Source organism: Pangasianodon hypophthalmus, chromosome 13 (assembly GCF_027358585.1).
Source record: "Pangasianodon hypophthalmus isolate fPanHyp1 chromosome 13, fPanHyp1.pri, whole genome shotgun sequence".
In the NCBI taxonomy this organism is placed as follows: domain Eukaryota; kingdom Metazoa; phylum Chordata; class Actinopteri; order Siluriformes; family Pangasiidae; genus Pangasianodon; species Pangasianodon hypophthalmus.
Window position 1 is genome coordinate 5,121,682 of NC_069722.1, and position 26,817 is coordinate 5,148,498.

Genomic DNA, 26,817 nt, shown 5'->3' on the forward strand with positions numbered 1-26,817 from the left:
TCCACAGACAATGTGGTATGAGGAGGAAACCCACGGATGCAGAAATGCAGAAATACCAGGTCTTGAGGAACTAAGTGTGTCTCTTTTTATTTCTTTAATTTTGCCTCCTTGCTTCCCTTCCTCACTTCTTGACTCCTCCCTCTGAGGAGTCAAAGTGAGAGGTTTTAAAAAGGGTGCGAAAGAATGGAAATAAACACAGGAGAAATCAAGAAAAATCATATTTGAGACCTTACTCACTGAAGAGTCACTTTAAAGCAAAAAGTGAATTCACCTATTAATGACATGCTGCCCAGCTGTATTACCTTTTATAACATCTGTATATACACAACAGGTTTTTGAGCCTAAACAAGAATCTACTCATCACTTGAATCTACTCAACACCTGCCATTATTATTATTATTATTTTTCATATTGTAAGACGAAGCATTGCAAGGCCAAGACTCATGGATTTTATTCATACTCATTGTTTATTTAGCTTTAGTTTATCATTTTTGAATTTGTGGTTCTTATTGTTGTACCTTGTATTAGAATTATTTCTGGGGGAGAGTTGGAGCATTTATACCTTACGTTTATACATCAAAAAGACTTAACTACTCGCTGCTTGATTCCTCCGAGTGTGCTTTAAGAATTGTTACTTTCCTTAACAAAGACGAACCTTGATTCATTTCTGGGTCACGGACTGAAGGATGTAGGATCAAGGAGGCATCAATTAGAGATTTGAGGCACACTTCTTGCTCTGCAGTGCAGTTCTGAAGTGTGAAGCCAATTCTGTCTGAAGCTTTTTTAATCTGCCTGTATCATTTGCTTAACTGGTAAATAAAAAATTAACAAAACTCATAAGTATGTCCAGCTTCATTTCTTTAATGTTTGCCTCACCGGAAGTTATTCAGTTACCTTTACAGGGCAACTGTGAAAGCACTGCAGGATTCTATGCAGTCTCTAGAGGGCGACTCATTCTCATTAAGACTGAAAGAATGGTTCATGACGTTACTAAATGAAATGCATTTCACTACATTCATTTGTTTAGCTAAACCTTTAGTACTTTTAGGCTTCACACGTTTTCTCTCCTTACTAACTGCCTCCTCGATCCATTTTGAACACTTTAACCAAAGCTGCCAATCACAGTACCAGCTCTTTACTCCATCTAACCCAGTGAATGACAACATGACATGTAGCCCGAAGATATGCCACCTGTAACAAACTAGCCTTTTATTATTGACCCAGGTCAGAGGACTTAATAGCTCCAAACTGTCCTAAGGAGTCAGGCTAAGTAGGTGCATTTTTAAACCACATCTCAGGAGTCAGGCTATTGAAATTAGTATTCTGCCGTAGTACAACATAACATTACACATTCCTGCAGCAATGCTCGAAAAGGAGTTGAATTTCTGTTTGATTTGAGATGTTTGAACGACTGTTGACCTCCAGGTTTAATTTCATATAGGAAAAAGCTATCCTGAATGCCTTGCATATTATGCTTTATAATTAAAATTGTGTCCAAGATTTATCTTGTAGTGAAATCCCAAAACATATGTTAAACATAGTTAAATGCCATGTTAGTCTATTTTCTCTTAGGTTACTCATTTTCCTATATTACCCACAGTGCTGTCCTATGTTTCATTCAGTGGGGATTACTCCTCGCTTTATCTCCACCTAAAGACAGCAGTAATGCTGCATTGCTTTATTCCTTTAGTCTGCTTTAGTCCAGCTCTCTCACCTCATCATCTGTACACTCTGCTCAAACAGATCAGGTTCTATAGCTACAACTTTCATGGTAATATCACTGTGAACACAGATGCAGATCACTAACTAGCCAAGACAAATCTCTGCCAAAGCTCGGCTTGCATTGCATTCTGGAACTTTGAGCCCAATCTTTGCTGTTTCTACTCCTGTATTAGTTTTCTCATTAATATGATTTTGAATGTTGCTGGAAAATGGCGAGTGAGAAAACGGCGAGTTTTGTTTTTAGGAGCTTACAGCGACACCTGTACATTATCCTTTATATTTCAGATTGTTTACAGTTTTCTCCAGTTAAACATCATTGTTTGCTAACTAAAGCTAATAACTTTGCTAGCAATATCCCCCTGCGAAGTCAGAGCAGCACACAGCAACTAACTATTCACAGGAATAGCAAACAGTCAATACCACCAAACACATCACAAATATTACAATACAAACATTTTTGGGTTTCAGGGTGGACTTTTCCTTTGAGGACAGTCAGTAATGGATGGAGAGGATATTGATCTGTGCATGCTTCCCCTTATTTCTACCTTGCTGTGTACTCTTACCATATTTTTTTATGTTGTACTGTGTAGTCTTACACTGCCTACTTCTTTGTGCTGTCATTAATGTTTACATCATACATCATACTATTTTTCCTGTGTCTTGACAAGACAATAAAATGCTCAATGAACATAAAAGTGCGTTTCACTTACCTCCAAAACACCTCATATGACAGGTTTAGGGGAGTACTCTTCACAGTATATGAAGTCTTAGCACATGGGGGAAACATTTCTTATCTGATGAAATCTTTCAGAACTTTTTATTGGTTCTGATAAGATTTCCGTCTAGTCTATTTTGACTATTGTATCTTGTGAATTCTTAAATAGGTATTACATAAATGCCAAACCATTGCTTTTTGAATATTTGAATTTGTTTTCCACAGGGGCTGCATATATCATGTTTAGATCCAGAACAAATATTACTTACATTGATGTAAATAATATAATATAATATTCATTATATATATAATTAATTATATATTAATGATATATATACATATATATATATATATATATATATATATATATATATATATATATATATATATATATATATATATATATTAAACAATATTATATATGTAAATATTATTTACATCTGTATATCTGTATGCACAGCTGTTAATTCACCACATTTTAATCATAGCTTACATGCACGTGAAATAGCTCATGCATTTACTGTTTGCATTAAAAAATAAATAAAAAATTCCCCATATGTGACTTGGAGAAGTTAATACAGAACCTGTAAATGTGATATACAGGAGCATTGGTGGGTTGCCAGTAGATTTTCCCCAGAACTCCACTCCAATTTGAAACTGCATGCGTGGGTTTATTTACTTTGTCTGCTGACTGGTATTTTTAGCGTCTTTCATAGTTCTACATTTAATTTTTACACTGAATCACGTACTAGCACGCACCTCTTGTGCATTGGGTCAGTTTTGTGTTGTTCCTGAAGAGCCATTGGGATGATTTTTCACGCATATCTGGCAACCCTGACAGGTAAAAAGTACCTTGGAAATTGCAGACGATATTTAAAATCACTTCTATCAGTTCTCTACTAGTGCATATAAAATATCAGTGTTTATTTTAGATAATTAGCTGTAGCCTATTGAATAATTAAAGCAGTTAATTACCATTTAGGGCATCATTATTAAGTTTCCCTCCAAATGTGCACCTCAGGTGATGGAAGAAGCGCGCGCAGCGTTTGTCATCGAAAAATAACGGCTCTCTACATATTTTATTTCTTTTAAAGGTGAGTAAAGTTACTACATAATTTCCTTCACTTCACAGAAATGTAAACAAGAATATTATCTAATTCATGGGTAAATACTGAATCACATTTTTAATTATAATTATATCTATTTACCTATTACCTATTTACCTATATCTATTTATTTGGGAGTCAAATGTGTAGTGTGTTAGCCGCGATGCTAACGAGTTAACGGTTTGTTGACCAACCAAAGGTGAATGTTACATTTCGTAACCATAAAACTTTTTCGATAGTGTTTCTCTCAAGATGGGATTTATTGAAATTTGTAAGCATTGCTGGCTATGTAAGGAATAAAACACAACAGGTTGTGCTGTTATAGGAAAATAATCAACTGTGGTGGTATGATGATGCAGAGTTACTGTTACCAGCAAAAGCTGATTATTTTCCAGAAATAGCACGTCAAGAAGTGTTTTATTACATTTTAAAATTTATTTATTATTAATGAATGATGCACTGTATTTTAAAATTGTATATAGTTAATGTTGTAGATCTTTGCAAGACAAGTTAGTTCCTGTTATCACTTACATTATAGCAGCTGTAAACACTCGTTCCCTTCTCTTTTTTCCTCTCTCTTGAAGATAATAAGACAAAAAAAAAAAAAAACAATAATAAAACAGAGAATCCAGAAAGCTTAAACTCCTCTCTTCTGAGGACTCTCGTGGTGGAAAACTTGATACAAAGCACTGACACTGGAGACTCCTTCCATAAATGTTAAATAAATGTCTCCTTACAGAAAAAAATCACTGTATCAATGATTCTATGTTTTCTTTTAATACAATATGTAACTTTTGGCTTGTGACTGTACAAGTTAGTAGGTCACATGACCATAACATAACCTGCGCTAAGAAATCAATAACTTACCTAAAACCACTAGAAGCGTCACTCTTTTTAGAAGTCCTTTTCAAAGTCATTTATATTTGACTGTTCTGTGTTTTAAACTCAGTCACTACGTGTTTATGCTTTGGTTTCACCATGAAGATAAAAGGACCAAGTGATTCCTTGAGTGTCTTTATACAGAAGAAAAAGCTAAAAACCTAATTTCCGCAGTATATACTGGAATCTTTACCAACATGCCAATACAGATGGCATATACAGTATATTACTTGGGGTTATTTCTACTGATCATTTTATGGAAGGTAATGTATGGTGAAATCTTTCCAGACACTTCTGTACCTGTAAAATATTAGTGACATGATGGATTTGGACAGGACGTGTTCTCCAATTGGATGAAGACTTATTTTTGAGAAGGACATTTCTATAAGGTCTCTTACATTGTCAGTATTTATTATGTTGTGATTGTAAGATGAAAAGACAGTGGTTGTGAGAACAAGCGGCAGAGCGAGGAAAATAAATAAATGGAAAGGCATTTTAATCTGTATACTGAGAAAGCCAACTGTGAGGTAATCCATGATTAATCATGGAACTGTGACTTTGCAACAACCCTAGACCTCCATTTTGTAATCAGTGGTAATAACCTTTTGTGAATTTGATGAAACCACAATCATGGTGTTCCAGGACGGGCTCATTACTGAAAACCTGCTAACATAACTAGTGGTGTATAACTGTAGGCAAGTGCAGCATGTTGCTGCTGTTTTTACTGGGAGTTGAACAAAGTCTGTTTGTCTATCTGTCTAGCTATATAAATAACTAGCTCGCTCCTTATCTGTAGGTCTAATTGTTCATCTACCAATGGTATATCCGATGTTGCTCCATGCTGAGTCTAATCTGCTTTCTTTTGCTGTTCCACTGCTATAATCAGAGGCTACACATGCCTGAGGGAACTGGCCTAATATCTGACAGAGATGCTCAGAGATGCATTTCACATTCATTACTAGGCCAGAATCATGTGGCTCTCCCATGAAGGGCAGATACTGTGTCCATATGCTGCATGTGTGCACTGTAGGGTCTCTAGTATATAACCTAGGCTTGTTTTTGGTGTATGAATGTATGCATATTGTCTTCTGTGTCTTAGAGTGTAATATGCACACATGGCTCATGTTGGCTGTGTGTAGCCTAAAGCCAAATAAAGTCAAGTTAAAAGCTACCTGTGTGTTAATTTGCTACTGAAAGCATACAAAAGACTGAATTCAGGGTCTGTATATGCACAGTCATGTAGCTTTTCCTTGAACAGTTTGGACAGAATGAAAAACTGGAGCCATGTCTTCTCCTCCATAGAGGTGTCTTTGCTTGAGCTCGGGTCACAGAGGCCAAAACGAATGTGATAATAACAGGAAGGGGTGTATAATAAAAGTGGTCAGGTCATGCGAAATGGACAAGGAGTGGGCGAAGGAGAATAGAGCAGCTGTCAGATGGAATAAAGTAATCGTATGACTCGAGAATGCTTGTAAAAAAATATTTCAAATGGAGGGTGACATTTCCTGCACTTAGAAAAGTAAAGTACATTTAAAAAAAAACACTTTCTTCTTTCTACCTGCATTCCTTTCACTTTTAAAAGGTACGTGCATGCTGTGGAGTAGATCAATAGCTCTGGTTGTGCTTTTCCTCACAACTGCAGCCTGGTGATGGAGTTCAGATGAGAAATAAGCATTGTGGATATGAGGAGGTGCCAAGGAACAAACTTTTTTTTTCCTTAATGGATGGCATCCAGAATGTGGTAGTTAGGAATAAGGAAAGAAAGATGATCTGTTGTGGTTACACCCACACAGAGGAATAAGATCTGTCTATAGTGTGTTGTGTTGCCTGTTTGCGTTCTCTTTTATCCATTTAAGACTTACTGTAAAATCCCCCTTTTCACTGCTATCTTTCTTATCTCACATTACATACTCATCCTGTCCTAACTAGGGCTTTTGCACTCTGTGGGATTCACCACAAGAGTGTACACGAGGTCCGAAAGGCAGTAGGAAGTCGAATTTCTATTTGTTGATCAAAAGTGTGCTCACAAGCTGCCTGTATGAGCCCTTTCCACACCCTTTGCCAAAGCCTGCATTGCTGTGGTATCAGCTGCAGTTTCCAACCCAGAATACCTTGAGATTATTACAAGACTGATACCAAATAAATGTATAGGAGTTAGAGTCTTAAAGCATCCTTCTTAGATAACTTGTCTTTATGTAGCATTGGTGTTACAACCAGTGGCAAGTAGTGGGAGCAGGACCACCTTCATTAACATCTGAGTCATTTACAGTATTCATTCAATTTTCCTTAGTATCTGTCTGGTCAGAGTCACTGTGATTTAAAACAGGTGACTAGTTTGTTTATTTTCGGACAATAGAACCAACCAAATTCTTTCAGAAATATAATGGGCCGGTATAAACATACATAATAACTGTGTGAGAGGGATTAAATAAAACAGTCCTGCACACATCTCAAGTTGAGAAAAATTATGAACTTGAGCGATATAGCTGAGGCTTTTTTTTTTTTTCAGCGATAGCTATCCAAAGGAGCAAAATTGATCATGCTGTCTGCGTGGGAGGGATGGCATACTCTCTTCTCCCCTGTCAATTACAGCGACACTAGTCAGTCATGGGTGTTTGTGAGCGACAGTAGTCAGTCATGGGTGTCTGTGAACTCATGTATGCAGAAGATGGTAGATAGCACGTTCCTCTGAGTGCTGTTCTGTGATGCTGCATGAGCAACTGTTCAGAAAGATGCGGTTGGATGGCTTCACGTGTATCAGAGGAAGCGCATGGTCATATATGATAGCAATAAATAAATAAAATAATGATAGCAATAAATAAAAGAAAACATTTAGTATTATGTTAAAAAAAATTATTAAGTAATGTTTAAGATCCCTCGTTCTACTTTTAGTCACTTAACATGTGTTTCTTTTTGCCTAAATGACCCTTATGTGGCTTGATGTAGAAAATGTCCAGTTAAGAGGTTTATTCATGCAGAATCTTTCAGGAGAGAAATAGATTAATTCTCTCAACCCTAGAAAAAAAAACAGACTTACACACATAAGCACATATGTGTCTGTGATAGAAAGCTGCCGTACTAAAGTGGTCTCCCTTTCTCTCTTTCTCTCTTACACGCTCTTTTCCTCTCCCTCTCCCCCTCCTCTATCCTTTTTTCCTCTGTGTGTACGGCGCTCATCTCTGGTTTCTTCATTACCCTCTGCTCTGCATTTGTCCTCAGTTGTGTGTGCTCTTCCACTGCGTGGATGGGAGTGGAGTATGAGCACGTGTGTATCAGTACAGGGAGGAAAGAGAGAGAGAAGGCAACACTGAAGCAGACTCGAGTAAACGGCTTGCGGAGCGTGTGAGAGACCGAGGCTGATCAGCGCTGTGCGTGCATGTAAGTATCTCCCCCCCTTCACAGCATCTGTGTGTGTGAGTAGGTCACGTTTGTATCAGCTTGTACGTTAGCCGTTGTTGGGAGAAAATAGGAGGGTACATGGCTCCGTCTGTCCTCACAAGAGCTAGAGGCACTGGAATTCTGAGGTCCTAACACATTGACTTTACACACACACACACACACACGCACACAAGCAAACACACAGCCGGTTTAGGATCATGCACGGCGTCATCTCGAGTCTTGACCCGCCTCCCTAACTCACTCACTCACTCTCTCTCGCTCTCTCTCTTTCTCTTTCTCTCTCTCTCTCTCTCCCCCTGTCTCCGTCTCTCACACAGGCACAGATACTCGCATACACAACTGGATGCTGTACTGCATGTGAGGTGCATGCACTTGTTGTTGGCTGTCCAGTGTGTGTGTGCGCGCATGTGTGTGTGTTTTATTTGTGGTCTGGTTATGTTTGAGGCGCTCCGACTTGAAGCTGCATTTGTATTATTGGCTGAAAATGAGAAGAGAGAAATGAGAGGCGAGCTGTCAATTGTGGAAAATAGAGAGTAGGCTTGGTTTTGGGGCAGGCTGGATGAGAGAAAGTGGACAAAGAGATGCTGGCAAGAAGGAACAGGGTAAAATGTGGAGCAGTGTATTTTTTAAAACCTCTGTTCCCTCGTTCCCCACTAACTCTTCTTGTGTTTATGAGTGTATTTTCTAGGTGACCCCAATATTTATGTATAGGGACAGCTGCACTTTCACGTCACTTGCTCTGTGTAATCCATCCCTCTCTTGCTGTATATCAGCTGGTACCTAAGGGGACTCTTTGGCTGAAATCCATTTTGATATGCCTATGTGTGTGTGTGTGTGTGTGTGTGTGCCCTAGCCTTTCTCATTACTTCCACTTGTCATTGCCAAAGGTGTTGTTAGATTGATTGTCATCTCATCCCTATTTTTCTTAGGCTATACTCAGATAGACAGTTCATGCCTAACTCATATTCAATTTAAACAATAATTGCCAAAAAAACAAAGTTATATTTATATATTATTTCAAATCCAGAATAATATATTTGGATGTAACAATTAGTCTGACTAGTCAAATCAGACTATATATATATATATATATATATATATATTTTTTTTTGTATTTGTTTCCAGCATTCAGTGCATGGTGCTTTTCTCAGTCAAACATTTGAGACAAGAACAACACCACTGATTAAAGCCAGCATGAAGGCAGAAGGGGAAGACAAGTGAACCATCTTCTTTCGTTGTTTAAAAATTATTTAATTCTTGTTATCTGTTATCTGAGCTGAGTATGTTAAGAACTATAACCAGTCATGTAAAACATAACATCTGTAGTGAAATCTGTGTTGTTAGCTGGCTAACAGGCTAACTTTTTCATACTTAACATATTTCATAATTAATATATTCGTTAACATATATGAGCAAGTAGTCTGAATAAACAAATCACATTTAGTTACTTGTAACTGACAATGCTCACATTCAGTCGAAAAATGGTTTACTAATAAAGATTTTCTTTCTACATCAAAATCTATTTGTGACATGTACACTCTTTCAGAAGCCTCTCTTCAGAAGAATCTCTTGACTGTTTCTCTGTCACTCTTACATGTATGTATACTTTAGTATTTTCACTAAACACAAAGCAACATAAAGGTTTTCCATTCTTCTCTCCTTTCTGTAGGTGAGTGTTTGTGTATTGTGCACTGCATTAAGTATTCACTCACCTTGAATTTTTCCACATTTTGTAGTGTTACAACGTGGACCTGAAATGGACATAATTGGAAGTATATGTCATGAAGCTACACAAAAATGTCCATAATACTGAAGTAAGGGAACAATCAATTACTTACAATTAAAAAACATAAAAATGTTTTGTTTGCATAATTGTTTACTTTTGTTGCTGCGAACCCCTTAAATTACTGATGCAACCAAGTGCCATCAGAAGTCACATAATTATTTGAATGGAGTCCACCTATGTGCAATTAAACACCTGTTCCAGGAAGGCTTCAGAGTTTGTTGGATTATACCTAAGCAAACAGCATCATGAAGACCAAGGAGCTATCAAAACAAGTCTGGGACCAAGTTCTGGAAAAGTATTTTTTAGGGTTTGGTTATGAAAATGTCCCAAAATTTGAACATCCAATGGAGCACTGTTAAATCCATTATTAAAAATGGAAAAAATATGGCACAACTGCAAATCTGCATAGAGGGGGCTGTTCACCAAAAGTCAGAGACTGGGTAGAGAGAGGATTAGTCATAGAAGAAACCAAGAGGCCAAGGGTAACTCTTAACATGATGCTATAATGACATACAATCCACTTCAGTTGTAACACTACAAAATATTGAAAAATATAAGGGGTTGAGTGTGTATTTTTCCTTGAATGTCTGCACTCTCCTCTCTGCAGGTCAGTGTTCTCGTGTTTGTGCATATGTGTTTTGACTGGAGCTCTGCACTCTCTCCCCTCCCCACAGGTGTGCCAGTGCCCATGATGGAGCTGAAAGACAGCTGTGCCAGCGAGGGCAGCCATGAAACAGAAAGCGCTGGCACAGGCAACCTGTCAGGCCCTTTGTCCTGGCACTTGTTTGCCCAGCGCAGCACGCTACATGGCCTGCGTTACGTTTTCCCACACCGTCGCTCCTCAGCACTGCGACGTCTGCTCTGGAGCGCAGCTCTACTGGCCTGTCTTGGTTTGTTGGCACTGGAGGCTGCGGAGCGTGTAGCCCACTTCCTGTCATATCCACATGTGGCTAGCATGGGTGCAGTGCCTGCAACGAGCCTTGTGTTCCCTGCTGTCACTGTGTGCAACCTGAATGCCTACCGCTTCACACGGCTCACGCGTAATGACCTGTACCATGCAGGAGAATTGCTGGCGCTGCTTGACGTGCATCTGCATGTGCCCGAGCCACAGCTGGCCGAGCCCCACGTGCTTGACTTTCTCGCAGAGCGTGCCAATTTCAGTGGCTTCCGGCCCAAACCGTTTAGCATGCGCGAGTTCACTGAGCGCGTCGGCCATGACCTACACGAGATGATGCTTTACTGCCGCTATGAGGGTCAGGAGTGCAGCCACCGGGACTTCAAAACCGTGAGTCTTCTGTTTTTATATATATATATATATATATATATATTTCATGGTTTTGGAGAGACAGGAAAAGCCACACTGATTGTTCTTGAGAACTACGGTATGGTTGGATGTATAGCCGGCAACTCATAACTTTATATGGGTTGGGTGTTGGCCACTTAGCGGATCATTTAAAATGTTTAGTTAACCCTTGGATGGATTTGAAATGGATTATCTAACATCTTTAACCTTGTTAGGTGTCCTCAATTACTGTGAATAAAAATATGCAATTACTTTAGGAGAACAGGATCACTACACATGTTTAGAAATGCATATTAGAAGCTTTTTTCTGCAGACACAAACCTGTCTGGCGTGATAATAGTGATACTATGCTAATCCTAAAACAGCGGCTGTCTCTGATGAAGCAATCCCAATTAGCACCATAATGACACACTGTTTATTTAAAGATTTGACCATTAAATTGGAATGAGTGGTATAGATAGTGATGAAATGGGTGAATGTGGGTGCTGCTGCTTATCTGGAGTTCTCTGCTCTAATTTTCCTCCTCTATTTCCAGTCATTCTCTGTTGTTAAGTCTTAGGTTTCTCCCATGCTTATGCCCAAAGGGAATACATAGAATCTTGTATACATAGAATCCTGAATCCTGTATCCTGTATCCATAAAATACAGAGTTATGTACAAAGACATTAGGCTGGCTATGTATATATAAACTTCTATTACTTTCTGTGTTGGGGTTTTTTTTGTAGATGGTTACTAATTACTTTAAATGTTTCAGCTTGTAAAAAAAAAAAGAAAGAAAAACGACAAAATTGCACTCTCCGGTCCTGTTTTTAGACCTTTTTTCTACTCTGTGCGTCATGTCTCATCAGATGTAGCGAGAGGGAGATGTGAAATGACTGTGTGCTGTCTGCTTTGAAGATTCCCCTTTAGAGATAAATGTGTGTGTGTGTGTGTGTGTGTGTGTGTCTGTGCTCCCTTGGGGAGTCTGGCTGGCTGTGTGTGTGTTCTGCTGTGACCCACTTCCACACACAAAACTCATGCACACACACACTGCACTTGTAGACCTTGAGGATGCTAATTTTTGTGGGTGGAAAAGTAGTAAAGGGAAAATTTACTGTGACACACCTCAGTTACGGGGGATGTTCTTATAAATCAACACATTTAGGCTACGTTGACCTTTGCTGTTTTGTTGATTTGTTGACCCTGATAAAGTACTGCCCAGTGGAGTAAACATTCAGCTTGTCTCTTTTAAGAAATGGCTGTCATCGAGAGTGTTTACCTTTTGAGGCGAAAACTGGCAATATAACTCATATATCAAAATGTAGTCATAGTTGAGAATGAAGATTAATTACTGGTTAATGTGCCAGATTAGCATATTCCGGTATATCAGGTTGTTATTCTAGTAGTAGCAAGTTTTAAGAGGCCTTGGAGGCAAGGAAAGAGGTGTAAATGAACTTTTCTATCACTGTTTTTGAACCATTCTAGGAGCTCTAGAGGGGCTTTTTTCCTGTGACGCAGAGCCCGGAGAGACCTGGGCTGTTTTCACTTTTTTTTTTTTTTCATTTTCACAGCAAATTATCATCCACTGTAATCATGATGTCTGTCCACCTGCCTCGGAAACAATCAGATGGTTAAAATAAATTTGTGATGGTATCTCTCCCATGATGCTGTCCACACGTGGAAAAACAAATCACTTTTATATCATTACACCTCTTATTTTTTCTGCTGTAGCCAGAACAATGGCAAAACGAATCAGTGGCCATGAGAAACCTCACAAACTACATTCAAGGAGTGTCAAAATTGTCTAAACAATGACATTTTAGACAATAGATAAAGCACCAGTGCTTTTTAATTTTTTTTTTTTGATAAAATATCCGCATTTCACATTTAGGGATAAATAAATATGCATCTTATTTTAAAATAAATTTTTATACAGTTTACATTTATACTGATAAGCACCAATGTAATTTAAATTTTTTTTATTGTAGATATGCAAGTACAAAGAATGACCAAAACATAATAATTGACATACATTTTAATTATAAGTCTCTTAGTACTAATATACAGAAGTCTTTAAAAAACATATTAAAAGTAAGTTCTTTGTTAATTACAAACACTTAATATAAGAGCAGCATGTTGAACCAACATGTTGAACCCATGTGTGACAGTGTGCTGACTCTGTGGTTCTAGGTAGTAATTACTATGTTTTGCTCATGGCAATGGAGTCCTCCCTGAGTAAAGTGTAGTTTAGTTTTAAATATTGCTACTGCTGCAGTGGTAGTAAGGACTAGACACAGGGGTCTAACACAGGGGTGTCAAACTCACTTCAGTTAACACACTTAGTCCAAGGTCATATGGTAAATAACAGACCAATAACACATCTTACCACCTCTTAAATGTGCTCATTTATTAACATTTATCTGAAAAGAACATTGTGAATGCACAAATGGATTGAACATCACCTACAGCATCACATCACTATATAATATTGAAGTGGTCTAATTAGATTTTTTTTATTTTACAATTTAAAAAATGTAAACAGTGATTGGATAAGTGTTCACCCCTTTTGCTGTGCTTTTAAACTCTTAAAAGTGATTATTTTGGAAAGAGACATGCTTACATTATCAAAGCTTTAGCTTGTTAATGAAGAAATACATCATTAGCACATTTTGTCAGTAGCTGAGTTATGGCCTGAGCTGAGTTATTTATTGCTCTATTTTTCCTCTAGTGGAATAATAGGCTAGCTCCTTTTTTAAAATTCAGTTCAATTAGGGTAGTGATGGCTCAGTGGTTAAGGCATTGGATTACTAATCAGATGCCCGTGCGTTCAGATCCCAGCACCACTGAGGGGCTGTTGAGCAAGGCAACCTTAACCCTAAGCTGTATCCTGTGTTGGTGTGAGGTACTTTGGATGAAAGTGTCAGCCAAATGATGTAAATTGTGGTCCACATGCAGCACTGGTTCTGGCTGTGTGTTTGACACCCATGGTCTAACAGATTTATTTTGATGTTGTGTAAATTGTTCAGTGTAGAATGTTTTCTAGCTTGTATAGCACACAAGGCAAAGAAACCGGCTTTGTTTGTGTCCTTTCTCTCATTTGACTAAACATCTTTTCAGGTCAAAGAAAGGTTTGGTTTTCATTTGGTACACAGAATCTTTGATACATAGAAAAAATTGTTTAATATGTCCCATCAATCACCATCCCTGGCTTTAGCTGAAAATCTGGGCAGTTGTTTCAAGGCAAGGCTTTTAGACTTCCCGTAAGACTTCTGACTTTAGGTTTAAGCACCTTTTAATCAAGTTTTAAAAACTTCTTAGCTTTATGCTGGTAACAGATGTTGGTCTGAGCTATGCATTAGGCTTTCACTGATTCACCAATCTTCAGGTTGCTAATGTCAAAGTAAGATAAATTCATTATTTTAAAAATGAAAATACCAAGAAAGAATAATCTGGTGTAATAACATCACATTGTAAAAATTTGCTCAAAGGCTTTGACTTTTTTCTTGTGTATCTCTTCTAAAGCAATGTCATAATGCTTTAAATACTTTTTTAAGTTTAGCGAGTCAACATTATCCTGATAATTTCTTATACTGGAAGAAGGACAGTCTGTTTATACCTATCTTCTGTGACAAGGGACCAAAACAACATTTTTCATTTCTTATTGGATTGTTTTGTGCATTGCTAAGAGATTAAGAATGTGTGTGTGTGGAAGATAAATGAGTGCAGTATAGCAGTACAAGACCTCAATAATCATATTTTAAATAAATAATAATATGTTTGTGGGCTTCAATGACGTGAGTAAAAAAGTGGATAAGACAGAAAAGTTGGAAATGTTCATTCATGTGCATGCATATGTTTGAGTGAGTACTGTGTGTACTTTAGTCTGTGTATTCCTGAACTTGATGACAACTAATGGTCCTAGAAATAGTCCTTTTAGGAAAAGGAATAATTATCTCCAACAGTGACAAGTTCATAAAGAGTAGCACTGAGCACTAAAGCATATGTGGAAGTGTGTGGGCCCAGGAGAGCAGTAAAAATAGCATCATGGGAAGAGGTGTGTGAAATCACTGTGAGATAATGCAGGAGAAAGGATATGTGTGTATATGGTAACGTAGAGGCTAGATATGTGTGTAAAAGCATGATCACATAGAGTAGATGAGTACCAGAAGGGCAGGACTGGGAATCTGTACGTTTGTGTGTTTTTCCAGTTCTAACACACGTGAATTAGTTTATAAAGTGTTTAGCAATTAACTAGTGAGCCGGGTCAGGTGTGTTACATTAGTGAAAACACTAAACCATGCAGAGCTTGGGCTTCTCAGGACAGTGGAGTATATCATCAGCTGCATTCGGTAGATCTTCGCACAAGCTTGATATATTTATTATACTACAAATGTGCTTTCAGGATTCATATGGCAGCTTGCATGTGGTGGCAAAAGTTAGTTTTATGCAGAGTGAGCATGTGTATGAGTGTGGGTGCGTGATAGGGTTTATTTTAGGATGTGACTGAGCCTTGATGAGCACTCTAACAACCAACATCAATGTGTCAAATTGCATTGAAATCAAAGTAAATGCCTTGTTTCACCCTGAATGTCTTGCGTTTCTCACCGCGCCATCTCCATTAAGCCAAATAACATCTGTCACTCAGAAACAATCTTCTTAAATGTGATTCATTATTTTCAACAGTCAGGCTGTTTTGTTGATGTATTTGAAGGTTAACTGTGCTCAATGACTGATTTTTATATCGAAACCACTATTTGAAAGAGTGTAGTTTATAAATCACAAGAGCCTTGATTAAAACTATGATGTAGCAACATTTTTTTTGTTATTTTTCCCCATTTTCTCCCCAATTTGGTCATGAGCTCTCAGACACCCAAGATAGGTTTGTGTTGTTTTGACTGACATGGGAGAGAGAGTATGCTATCCCTCACACCCAGACAGCACAGCCAGTTTTGCTCTCTTGGCTCCCAAGGTGGCTGTGGCATTGTTGGGATTTGAACCCATGATCTTTTGACGATATGGCAAGCGCTTTCTATTGCTTGTCGATAAGAACATCTGAATGTTGAACCGCACTTGTCTACATATGGCTGGGAAAAAATAGAGCCTAGGACTGCACGAATGCAGGACCTTGTCAGCTGTTTTAGTAACTTGAAGACAGAGAAAATGCCTGAAGCCATGTACAGTTGTATTTTGCTCGGTTTCTATTTTAAGATAATTTTATTGCATTTTAAGCATTTTCACCAATTGAAAAGATATAAGAACATGCTCTTTTGTCCTGTGTTTCCTGTATTTCTTGAATTTTCTCAGAAATATGGACAAGGAATACTTATAACGTTCAAAATTTGTGGATGTTTAAATAAGGGGAAGCTCCAGTGTTTTTGCCTATAGTCATTTTTTGGTTGCCCATAAACATTATAAACATTTATGTAATGTAAAGTGAACCTAGTCGTAGCTGCCGCCATCCATGAAATTGACAGTTGTTTTAAAATATTAATTTTGTTTTGCCACTTGTTCTGTTTGCACTGAAAATTAATATATTGTTTTTCTCCTGTGGTCTAGTTTTGTTGAGTTCTGTCAGAAACAGGGACAAGGACTAGTCATAATGTTCAACATATGGATGTTTAAACAGTGGGCCTATTCAATCTATGGATTACGGGGAAGGACAAATGATAAATTCATTAGCTAGCCATCTGGGCAAGTAAAAGCTCTAATGTTCTTGCAGAGTCCCTGCTTTTTCCCTGGTAACATAACTGGCTAAGCCAAGATGGTGTAGAAAATGTAATTTAGGTGAACCAACTGAATTCCTGAGTGGAGAACTAATCTGTGTAGCAATATCATTATGTTCTCCTAACAAAGTTCCTAATGCACTATGTTTAATGCATTGTGTTTGTGTCCTTGACAAAAAGTCAGCAGGTTGTTGGTCAAAGTTTCAGCTACAAGCTGAGGTGTTCTCTCCTCACATCACATGTAAAATACTATTTTGAAGATATTTTAAAGTCTGAATGCTGTCTCAAAAAATGTTTATTGGACAGGTGACTGTAATTTATAGCAGGAGAGTTATATGGCAGCTTTATGCTGCATTTTATTTTGCTTGGTTTCGTCAGTGTTTTTACCTGCAAGGCCCTGATTCTGAAAAGATCGTCTGCATGCTCATTAATACACACATAGTAAAAATCATACAATTTTTACAACAACCAGATCGCACCTCAGTGTAGTGCAGCAGGTGGCAAGATTCGGGAATGCGTTACAGCGTTGAGGCGCATCAAACTGCCACAAAGTGCATTATGCTTGCAAAATGCATATCAGATAAAAAAAATGTTTATTTCAAGAAAGTCAGCAGGAAATATGTTCCTTTTCTTTTTCTGGTTCTTGAAACTATGGGCATCTACCAAAAAAAAAAGCCTGGACATGATTCTGATAACTTTTCCTTGTCGTGCTTAGTGCCTGAAGTGCCTTACTCTAACTGGTAGCCTAGTACATGAGTTTTTCTCTTTAGACCTCATCTGAGGTCATAGCCACTGCGCTTTTGGGGTAAAAGCATCAACTCAGATTAGCTGTGACATGTTCTGTCTCACAGCGTTCAAATGGTCTTAATACCAAATACAACATTCTTGCAGCTGTTTAGTCAGAACCTCTGGATAATAAACAGATTGCTGCTGGCTGCCATGAAATTGAATTTTGTTTTAAAGTATCATTTTGGTTTTGCTGGTGGTTTTGCCACTCGTTCTACATGTAATGAAAATCAATATATTGTTTTTTCCCCCTCCGTGATTCTAGTTTTGTGATGTCTATGATTATCTGCATATACCGGGAGAAAAGATTGAATGTTCCTGCAATGACAGGCAGAGCGGGAGTAGTGTTTACAGCCAGCAAAGTGGGATCCATGATGTGTAGCCAGGGCATGATTGCAGTGAAGATCACTACCATCAAAATTATTACTGTTCATTAAAGTTATAAGCATAATTGGCTGGTAGAACTGAATAGGTCTAGGCAGATATACTCATGTGTTTCAGACTGAAATTCTCTTTTTACTTTTAGTGTAATGTTGTAGGTATGTCGTGGCATTTGGATGTTCTTTGCATTATCAGAATATGTCGGCCCCCATGACATTTCAGATTTTGTACAGCACTGTATCTCGAGACTATGACCTTTCTCAGATCTTTATTATTTCTCCTGCTAGTGTTTCTTTTTCTGTAGCAAAGGCTCTCTGTGGACCAGCTTTTTAATGCTGCCTGCTGTTGCCTTTCCTGTTCCTTCTTCACCCCTTCTTTGATTTTTACTTTCACACACATGCACACACCTCAATGCTGATACAGTAGACTATGCTTTCTATCTGTTGACAGCAAGTAGATCGCAGTGGACATTTCCTTGTGTGCGTGTGTCTGTGTATGTGTCTGTTTTGTTGTCATGTATTTTTGGAAATTAAAACCATAGTATAACCTTTGTTGAGTGCTGAGTACTTAGTACTGTTGTGAAAGTATTGATTGTCATAATAATTTCAACCAACGTTAATAGCAATCCATTAAATAGCTAGCATTGGATCATCTATCTATCTATCTATCTATCTATCTACATACAGTTGTGTAAACCTTCTTAATGACATTTCGGGAAGTGGAAATTGCAAGCTATTATCACTTTCCTCTACCTAGTAGGCATCAGTTAGATTTTTGTTCAGATCCTCAGTCAGCTACAGTGGTTAAGTGTTAGCACAAGGTGTGAAGTGTCAGAGAATTTATTACGCTCTGGAATTGTCATTCCTAATGACAATTCATAACTTGCCAAATGAGTCTAAATGAGTCGATTAAGTTCTTAAAATGAGTTACTTAAATTCTGAGACTTAATTGTCCAAATTTTTACACATGCTACAATTACTATTTTATTTTTTCTTATTTTTAATTTAATCAAATATAAACATTATTTATAACATTAACATTTGCAGAAATATATATATTTTTGAATAGTTTGCTGCAGAGGTTTTGTTAATGTCTTTTCAACCTCAGAAATCAATAAAATATGTAATTTGGCCAGGGGTGCCCAAACTTTGGCACACAACTGTATCTATCAGCAGGAATCTGCAATAAATAAGGATCACAGTCTGTTTTATCAGCCTCAGCAAAAAAAAATTACATATCTGAAATGCTAGTATAGCAACAGGATCAGGTTTCTGTTAAACGCGGACAACTCTGTGTGTGTTTTGCTTTGTTTCTTTTGTATTGTTCTGATTCTCTCTCTCAATTCTCTCTATAGTGTGTGTTTGTCAGAGGGTTGTGTAGCTTGTGTAGTGTTGGAACAAAAAGCAGAACTTCTGTGCAATCAAATCAATATGCTAGTGACGACTAGAAGTTGTTCTTCATCACACACCTCTTACGTTACCATGTACCAGCACCAGAACAGAGCTTGTCTAGCTTTGTTTGAAATACCGGTTTGCTGCAATGTGTGTGTGTGGTGAATATGAAGGGAATGGTGATGAATAACGAGCACAGTGCTGTTTACTTGCTCTTAGATTTCCATCCTCAGTGCCTCTGTAATATTCACTCAATAAGAGCTGCAGCTGCACTCTGCCGACAGGTTGTGTATTTCTTCTGCTCATATGAGAGTTGAGGAGGAGATGAAGAGATTATGAAGTGTGCAGGCTAAAATGATAGCAGAGAGAGAAAGAGAGAAGGGAAGAGGGATTAATAGTATGAACTTTGGAAAAAGGTGATGGTCATGTATGTGCAACGAGAGGGGTGGGGATTAACAGGGGTGAAACTATATTACCTAAAAATGTCTTTAAGGTGCATTCTGTCTATTGTATTTTTGTACGTTTAGCATTTTTTCTCACTATGCCAATGTCTGTAGACGTGACTTTTAAAACATAGTGAGCTGAGAGCTGTGCAGGGCTGGTGTGGGAAAATCAAAATCCAAAGGTGGGCAGTGAGCCACAGTAGACACCGAAGTAGTCTTATTTCTTATTTCCCTTAAGAAAGACTCAGAGAAAAATATGAACACTTGAATTGTGTATGTATGTATGTATCTATCTATATATCTATATCTATATCTATATCTATCTATCTATCTATCTATCTATCTATATATATATATATATATATATATATTATATATTCCTACCTACCAAAAGTGGTCCAAGGAAGCATTAACTTTTTCAACAATTTGTGCTACAGTAGCTCTTCTGTGGGATCGGACCAGATGGATTAACCTTTACTCCCCATGAGCATCAGTGAGCCTTGGGTGCTTGTCCACCCTTAGACCACCTTTGGTAGGTACTGGGAACACCCTGCAAGACCTGCCATTTTGGAGATGCTCTGACCCAGTTGGCTAGCCATCACATTTTGGCCTTTGTCAGAGTTGCTCAGATCCTTATGCTTGCCCATTTTCCTGCTTCCAACACATCAACTTTGAGATACACCTGACAGTTTACTTGCTGCCTAATATATCGCACTCCTTGACAGGTGCCATTGTATGTACAGCCCACTGGCGTAACCAAACTTGGTTCAAAATGGCTTGAAACTTAATATGTATTTGGGTTGAGAAACAACCAGATCACAGCAAGTGATTAGTGGCCCATGTTGCTTGCGGTTATGTGTATTACTTTAGAGTCTATTTCAAGCGATATTTTCTAACACATTTACCAAAATAGTTGCCTAATTCAAACCACTCTGACCCTCAGCAGGCAGTTGGATGCTATAATTGCATTGCGCATAAAAGTAAATCTCTTCCATTTGTGTCACTTTTTTAGTTGCATCCCATGTCGTCTTGGAATTCTGGCAAGTATAATAAGCCCCAAAAGTAATAGCGTACCTCCTATTCATACCTGTATGTGTATCCATTTAGAGCACATTATCTGTCCATTCTGAATAATTTGTTCCCTCTTGGAACACATGGCTTGATGTGTCTCACAACAAAAACCCTATTATTTTCCTCAGACCTTCTATGAACTAGTGCGGGGCGATTTTCACGATTAATTTGGTTAATATGAAATAATGTTTTAACATGATTTTCAAAATGTTCTAATTGAGGTGTTTAGATATACATATTTAAATTTTTAATTAAAAAAATCCATAAATGCTATTTAAAATTTTAAACCTATATGAAGGAAAAACACAGCCTTCTTAACTTGATCAATGTCTGTGCTGGCCCCAAACACTGAGTGCTTAGATTAAAAAAAACCAAACAAACAAAAAAACCCACCAAGATAGAGACAGGCAGCACTTCACCGAGGACCGAGCTCGTATCAAAGAAAGTTGGAAATATCACTTAAGAGATATGGAATTGGTACAGGTTTGAAAAGGCAGATGAACAAAGTTTATGCAAAATATAATGCTGCATTTGACTTACCTCCTAAGTGGAAATTCGCCAGTCAAATATTAAACCGTTGTTTAAATATCCTTTATTTATAAGAACCATTGTTTGGATTATTTGCTCTAGATGGTGCTGTTACTATTTTTGCACATCTACATTTTCCAAAGTCCATAATAATAAAGAAAAAACTTTAGAAATAAATTGCATAATTTTTCAATTTCATGTAAGAACAAAAAAAAAAATCGCAATTGAGAATTGTTTGTAAATTTGAAGAAATCTAGATTTTTATTTATTTATTTATTTATTTATTTTTGTAGTATCGCCTATCCCTTCTATGCCCATTTAGCTCCATAAACATGCACACATCTGATCCACACTTTGATACGGATATGCACTGGATTGTTGTCCGTGGATCTTACTTTGTAGGATTATTTTCATTCTGGCAGATGTATCCTATTCACTCCTGTCATTTATAATGCAGAAGCATTAAAGCCTTCTGGGAATACTATTGCTTAAGCTTCTACTCACACACTGCGGAGCTATATTACTTTGAGAATCTGAATTCACAACCACAAACCAAAAAGCCCCACTTTTTTGTGAACAGACCAGACTCTGTATGCAGACTGTAGTTTAATAACTTCATTGGTGTGTATTGCACACTGTTTTCTAACTGGGCTAAAACTACAGCTTTAAAGAAATACTGCTTGTAACAGTAACAGAGATTGCGATAGCTCTTTTGTGTCAGACAGGAAGGACATTCACAAAAAAAAAACTGTAATCAAACATATGTATGTAATCAAACATATGTATTTGCAGTGAGCAAGTAATGACAGGCCATTATTGTGCTTAGATATGACAACTGGGGATTGGCTGTAATTTTACTGTCCTTTCTCAAACCCTCAATTTGTCTACATTCTCGACTCTCCTAAGTGGTGGCTTTCAGATGAATACATTTCTTTGTACAAAAAGAAAAATTTGAAAAGTGAGCAATAAAAAAACTGAGAGGCTTGTATGTATATGTAAACAGCTTGAGAAGTATTTGAGTAGATAGTCCTACGACTGCATAAGTGTTGCATTGTTTTGAGGGTTGGGAAACAAAAAGCGAAAAAGGCACAGCAAAAACTCAATAAAAAGCAAAACATGCTGACTGCAACTTATCTCACTGGAAACATTGCGCAAAGTAAACTACATCGATTAATTAACATGCAATGAGTCATATTTTGAGCCTAAAACATGAGGACGTGTTAGTGTATTTAGTGTATTAGTGTTAGTTTTATTATAACAATATACAATTTCTGCAAACACAGGTTTAAAAATCTTTGGCACTATTAGTATTAAAATTTTGCAAACCTTTCCCTGGGGAGAATATAAGAACTCAGCCTCTTCCTTTAATGTCTAACAAGGATGGAGAGGTTTATAGACGGATTTTGCGCCAATGCAGAAAATTTCTAGCTCTTTTATATGCTAAGGTTTGATCACCCTCTTCAGTTCAAACCAAAGGTTTCCAACAGGTTTTCAATCCAGACATTAAGACTGTTGGTGCAAAAAAAAAAAAAAAAATGTTGATTTGGATGTATGTTTGGGAACATTTGGCCTTACTTCCGGGCAGCGGCAACCAGATTTTTGGCTAAATTATAGTGGGACTTAGCCTGATGACATCAGTGTTTACAAGAGACCCTACTTCACCACTGAAGGCAAAAACAGGCCCAAACCATCAATAATCCTTTTTTCATATTGATTGGTTGATTGATTAATTGATTGATTGCATGTAGTCTTTTGCATGTTTGCCATACATGCAGATGGTGTCCATGGCTGAAAAGTTTTATTGGTCTCATAGGTTTCGTGAGTTTCCCAACTTGAACCATAATTCTAGTTACGTTGATGTTTGGTGAATTAGCGGAGTTTTTGGAATTCTCTCAGGACAGGCTTGGGATTTTACATGTGTGCTGCTTCATATTTGGGCAAAAATAGTAATAGCAACAGTTTCTAGTCACTGAGAACAATTAAAAATATAATTTTTCAAGGATGACAACATGCTCAACTGTTGTCAAGAGGTGTTAAGAATTTTGCAAATGCCATTATTTTAATAACAGAAGTTCTGATGGAATTTTTAGTTAGAAGAAATGTAAGTAGTTTCATTAATTATCTCTAGTTTCTATAATTTATTATTATTATTTTTTTTAGATTTTATTACAAATTCTCCTATCCTCTTGAAGGGTGGCCGTCAGCAGCTATCACACTTGACTTATGCTGATGGCTACTATCTAGTGGAGATTTAGTGACCCTGTTATAGGCAGTTGAAAGTCAAATACAAAATACAGTCAAAAAACAAAATACAGTCATCCAGCGACTACAGACTACAGACTACTACAGTCTAGTAGCTCATTTTGAGCATTTTAGACATACCTGTGTTTGAGGTATAGTAATTAACCAGGGTTGACAGGTTTCAGCAAAATTTCCAGCCCAATTTCTAAGTATCTTATGGGAATTTTGATGTACAGACATTCTCTACTCTATAATCCCCCATTCTCTCTGCCAATCTTTGCAATATATGTATCTTAATAGAAATGTTTTTGTTCATCATTGACTCACTGTCTACATTACACTTTTTGTGGAAATTCTTGTGGAAATCTATTATATTTAATTCCAATTATTGGCTATTAAACAAGATGTTGGCACCACAGACTACACCATATGGTCAAATGTATGTGAACAATTAACCATCACAATCAAATGTGCTTGTTGAACATCTCATTCCACATTTAGTCCCCCTTTGCTGTTATCATAACCTTCACTCTTCTGGGAAGGCTTTACATTATATTTTGGAGCGTGGCTGTGGGGATTTGCCCATTCAGCCATAAGAACATTAGTGAGGTCATGCACTAATGTTGGGTGAGGAGGTCTAGGGTGCGGTTAGTTCCAGTTCATCCCAAAGGTGTTCAGTGGGGTTAAGGTCAGGGCTCTGTGCAGGACAGTTCTTCCATTCCAACCTTAACACACCATGTTTTTATGGATCTCACTTTGTGCACAGGGGCATTGTCATGGTTTGGGCCACGTGGAAATGGTTTGGGCCACGTACTTACAGTGAAAGGAATTCTTAATGCTACAGCATACAAGGACAATTCAAGACAATTTTGTGCTTCCAACAAAATAAGACACAAGACAATTTTGTGCTTCCACGGGTGTGATGTGGTGTCAACAGACCTTTGGCCTATTTTTAAACTAGTCTATTTTTAAGCTAGCCCAATCTGGCAACCCTGTCATTAACTGACTGTCTGCTCCTCCTCCAACACTGAAATTGTTCATAGAGTGAGCACGGGGCATAGAGATTCCTGCCCTGGTGGACCAGTTAGCATTTGTTGCAGTTCCCATTTTTGAGCACTAAGTGCAGTAATAACTGCTAAGTGGGGCAGTGAGTGCGCTGCCCTGAAATTGCTTAACACCTAGAAAGGCGAGGAAATCGACAGAACATCGACTAAGATCTATAAAACAGCAACTTTTTTTTAATCACTGGTATTTAAACAGAAATTTAATGAGAAAATTAATAATCTTATGAATGAGGACTTTATGAAGATTAATGTTTGTTGATACACATATACAGGGGTTGGACAATGAAACTGAAACTCTGGCCAATATAGTGTTGGAGGTTTCATGGCTATATTTGCACAGCCTGGTGGCCAATCTTCACTGATTGCACATTCAACCAGTAAGAGCAGGGTGTGAAGGTTGAATTAGCAGAGCAATAGCACAGCCGTACATAAAATATTGCAATGCACACAACATAACGGGAGACATATCAGAGTTCAAAAGAGGACAAATTGTTGGTGCACGTCTCGCTGGCTCATCTGTGACCAGGACAGCAAGTCTTTGTGGTGTATGGAGAACCACAGTAACCATGGTAATGTCAGCATACTACCATGAAGGACGAACCACATCCAACAGGAATAACTGTTGACGCAAGAGGAAGCTGTCTGAAAGGGATGTCCGGGTGCTAACCCCGATTGTATCCAAAAAACATAAAACCACAGCTGCCCAACTCACTGCAGAATTAAATCTGCACCTCAGCTCTCCCGTTTCCACCAAAACTGTTCGTCGGGAGCTCCACAGGGTCAATATACATGGCCGGGCTGCTATAGCCAAACCTTTGGTCACTAGTGCCAATGCCAAACGTCGATTTCAATGTCGATTTCAATCTTGGGCTGTGGACAATGTGAAACATGTATTGTTCTCTGATGACGCCACCTTCACTGTCTTTTCCGGGAGAGTTACGGTGTGGAGAAGCCCCAAAGAAGCTTTCCACCCGGACTGTTGCATGCCCAGAGTGAAGCATGGGGGTGGATCAGTGATGGTTTGGGTGACAATATCATGGCACTCCCTAGGCCTAATAGTTGTGCTAGATGGGCGCGTCACTGCCAAGGACTACTGAACCATTCTGGAGGACCACGTGCACTCAATGGTTCAAACATTGTACCCTGAAGGTGGTGCTGTGTATCAGGATGATTATGCACTAATACACACAGCAAGACCGGTGACGGAGTGGTTTGATGAACATGAAAGTGAAGTTGAACATCTCCCATGGCCTGCACAGTCACCAGATCTGAATATTATTGAGCCACTTTGGGGTGTTTTGGAGGAGCGAGTCAGGAAACATTTTCCTCCACCAGCATCACGTAGTGACCTGGCCACTGTTCTACAAGAGGAATGGCTCAAAATCTCTCTGGCCACTGTGCAGGACTTGTATCTATCATTCCCATGACGAACTGATGCTGTATTGGCCACAAAAGGAGGCCCTACACCATACTAATAAATTATTGTGGTCTAAAACCAGGTGTTTCAGTTTCATTGTCCAACTCCTGTATATACACACACACACACACACATACTGTATATATATATATATATACATATATATATATATATATATATATATATATATATATATATGTATATATATATACAGTATGTGTGTGTGTGTGTGTGTGTACACACACCCTTATTGACGAGCCACCGCTGGTGCCAATAATTCTGTAGTTGACGGAAACTGAACACGGACTCACTGTATTGCTTGAGGACATTTGGAAACCTCTGCTTCCATCAATGAGCAATGATTTTTCGGTAGAACAGGGCTCATATCATGATTAGAATGGTGATGTGCTAACATCAGAGTGGGAGTTAAGGGAGTGGTGCACATGTGGGTGATGATGACGTGTGCAGGGTGCTCTTTTTGTCCCTGAGCTCCTGACCCCTAAAGTATCTGCACACAGCTCAACCTCTGACCAGCTGATTTATACTTCAGGAGAGGACACAGCTGTTTATAAGAGTGTATCTGTTGGCTTGCAGGTGTGTGCTTTATCATTTTTGGGGACATTAGCTTGGCCAAGCACTCATCAGGTGTAACGAGTCACTTCACTCTAATATACTGTGAAATGAAGAGGATGACCACCAAGGAGACTGGGCACTATTTATGAGGCAGACAGAAGGAAAGGGCACAGAAAATCCATTTCATAAATGTGTTTACAGGTGTGTGCTTGAATGTGTTTGAAGCATATAATTGCTCGTCTGCTCCTTTTATGTGTGTAGTTTAAAGCTTCAACACTTCTTAAATGCCTCCATTTTCTTCCTTAATGGC

General features: G+C 38.1%; 1 protein-coding gene across 2 annotated transcripts in view; it reads left to right on the forward strand.

Moving 5' to 3' along the window:
• Positions 1-3,299: 3,299 nt before the first annotated feature.
• The window catches only part of asic2 (acid-sensing (proton-gated) ion channel 2), a 522,441-nt gene continuing 498,923 nt past the window's right edge, over positions 3,300-26,817 (forward strand). Inside the window, exons 1-3 of one of the 2 annotated variants that reach the window (XM_026916897.3) lie at positions 3,300-3,531; positions 7,642-7,800; positions 10,282-10,892. In XM_026916897.3, the coding sequence (XP_026772698.2) occupies positions 10,296-10,892 (597 nt within the window). In that variant the 5' untranslated portion in view covers positions 3,300-3,531; positions 7,642-7,800; positions 10,282-10,295. Of the gene's footprint in view, positions 3,532-7,590; positions 7,801-10,281; positions 10,893-26,817 lie in introns of those variants that run through there. The other variant, XM_053239373.1, reaches the window with a different exon arrangement.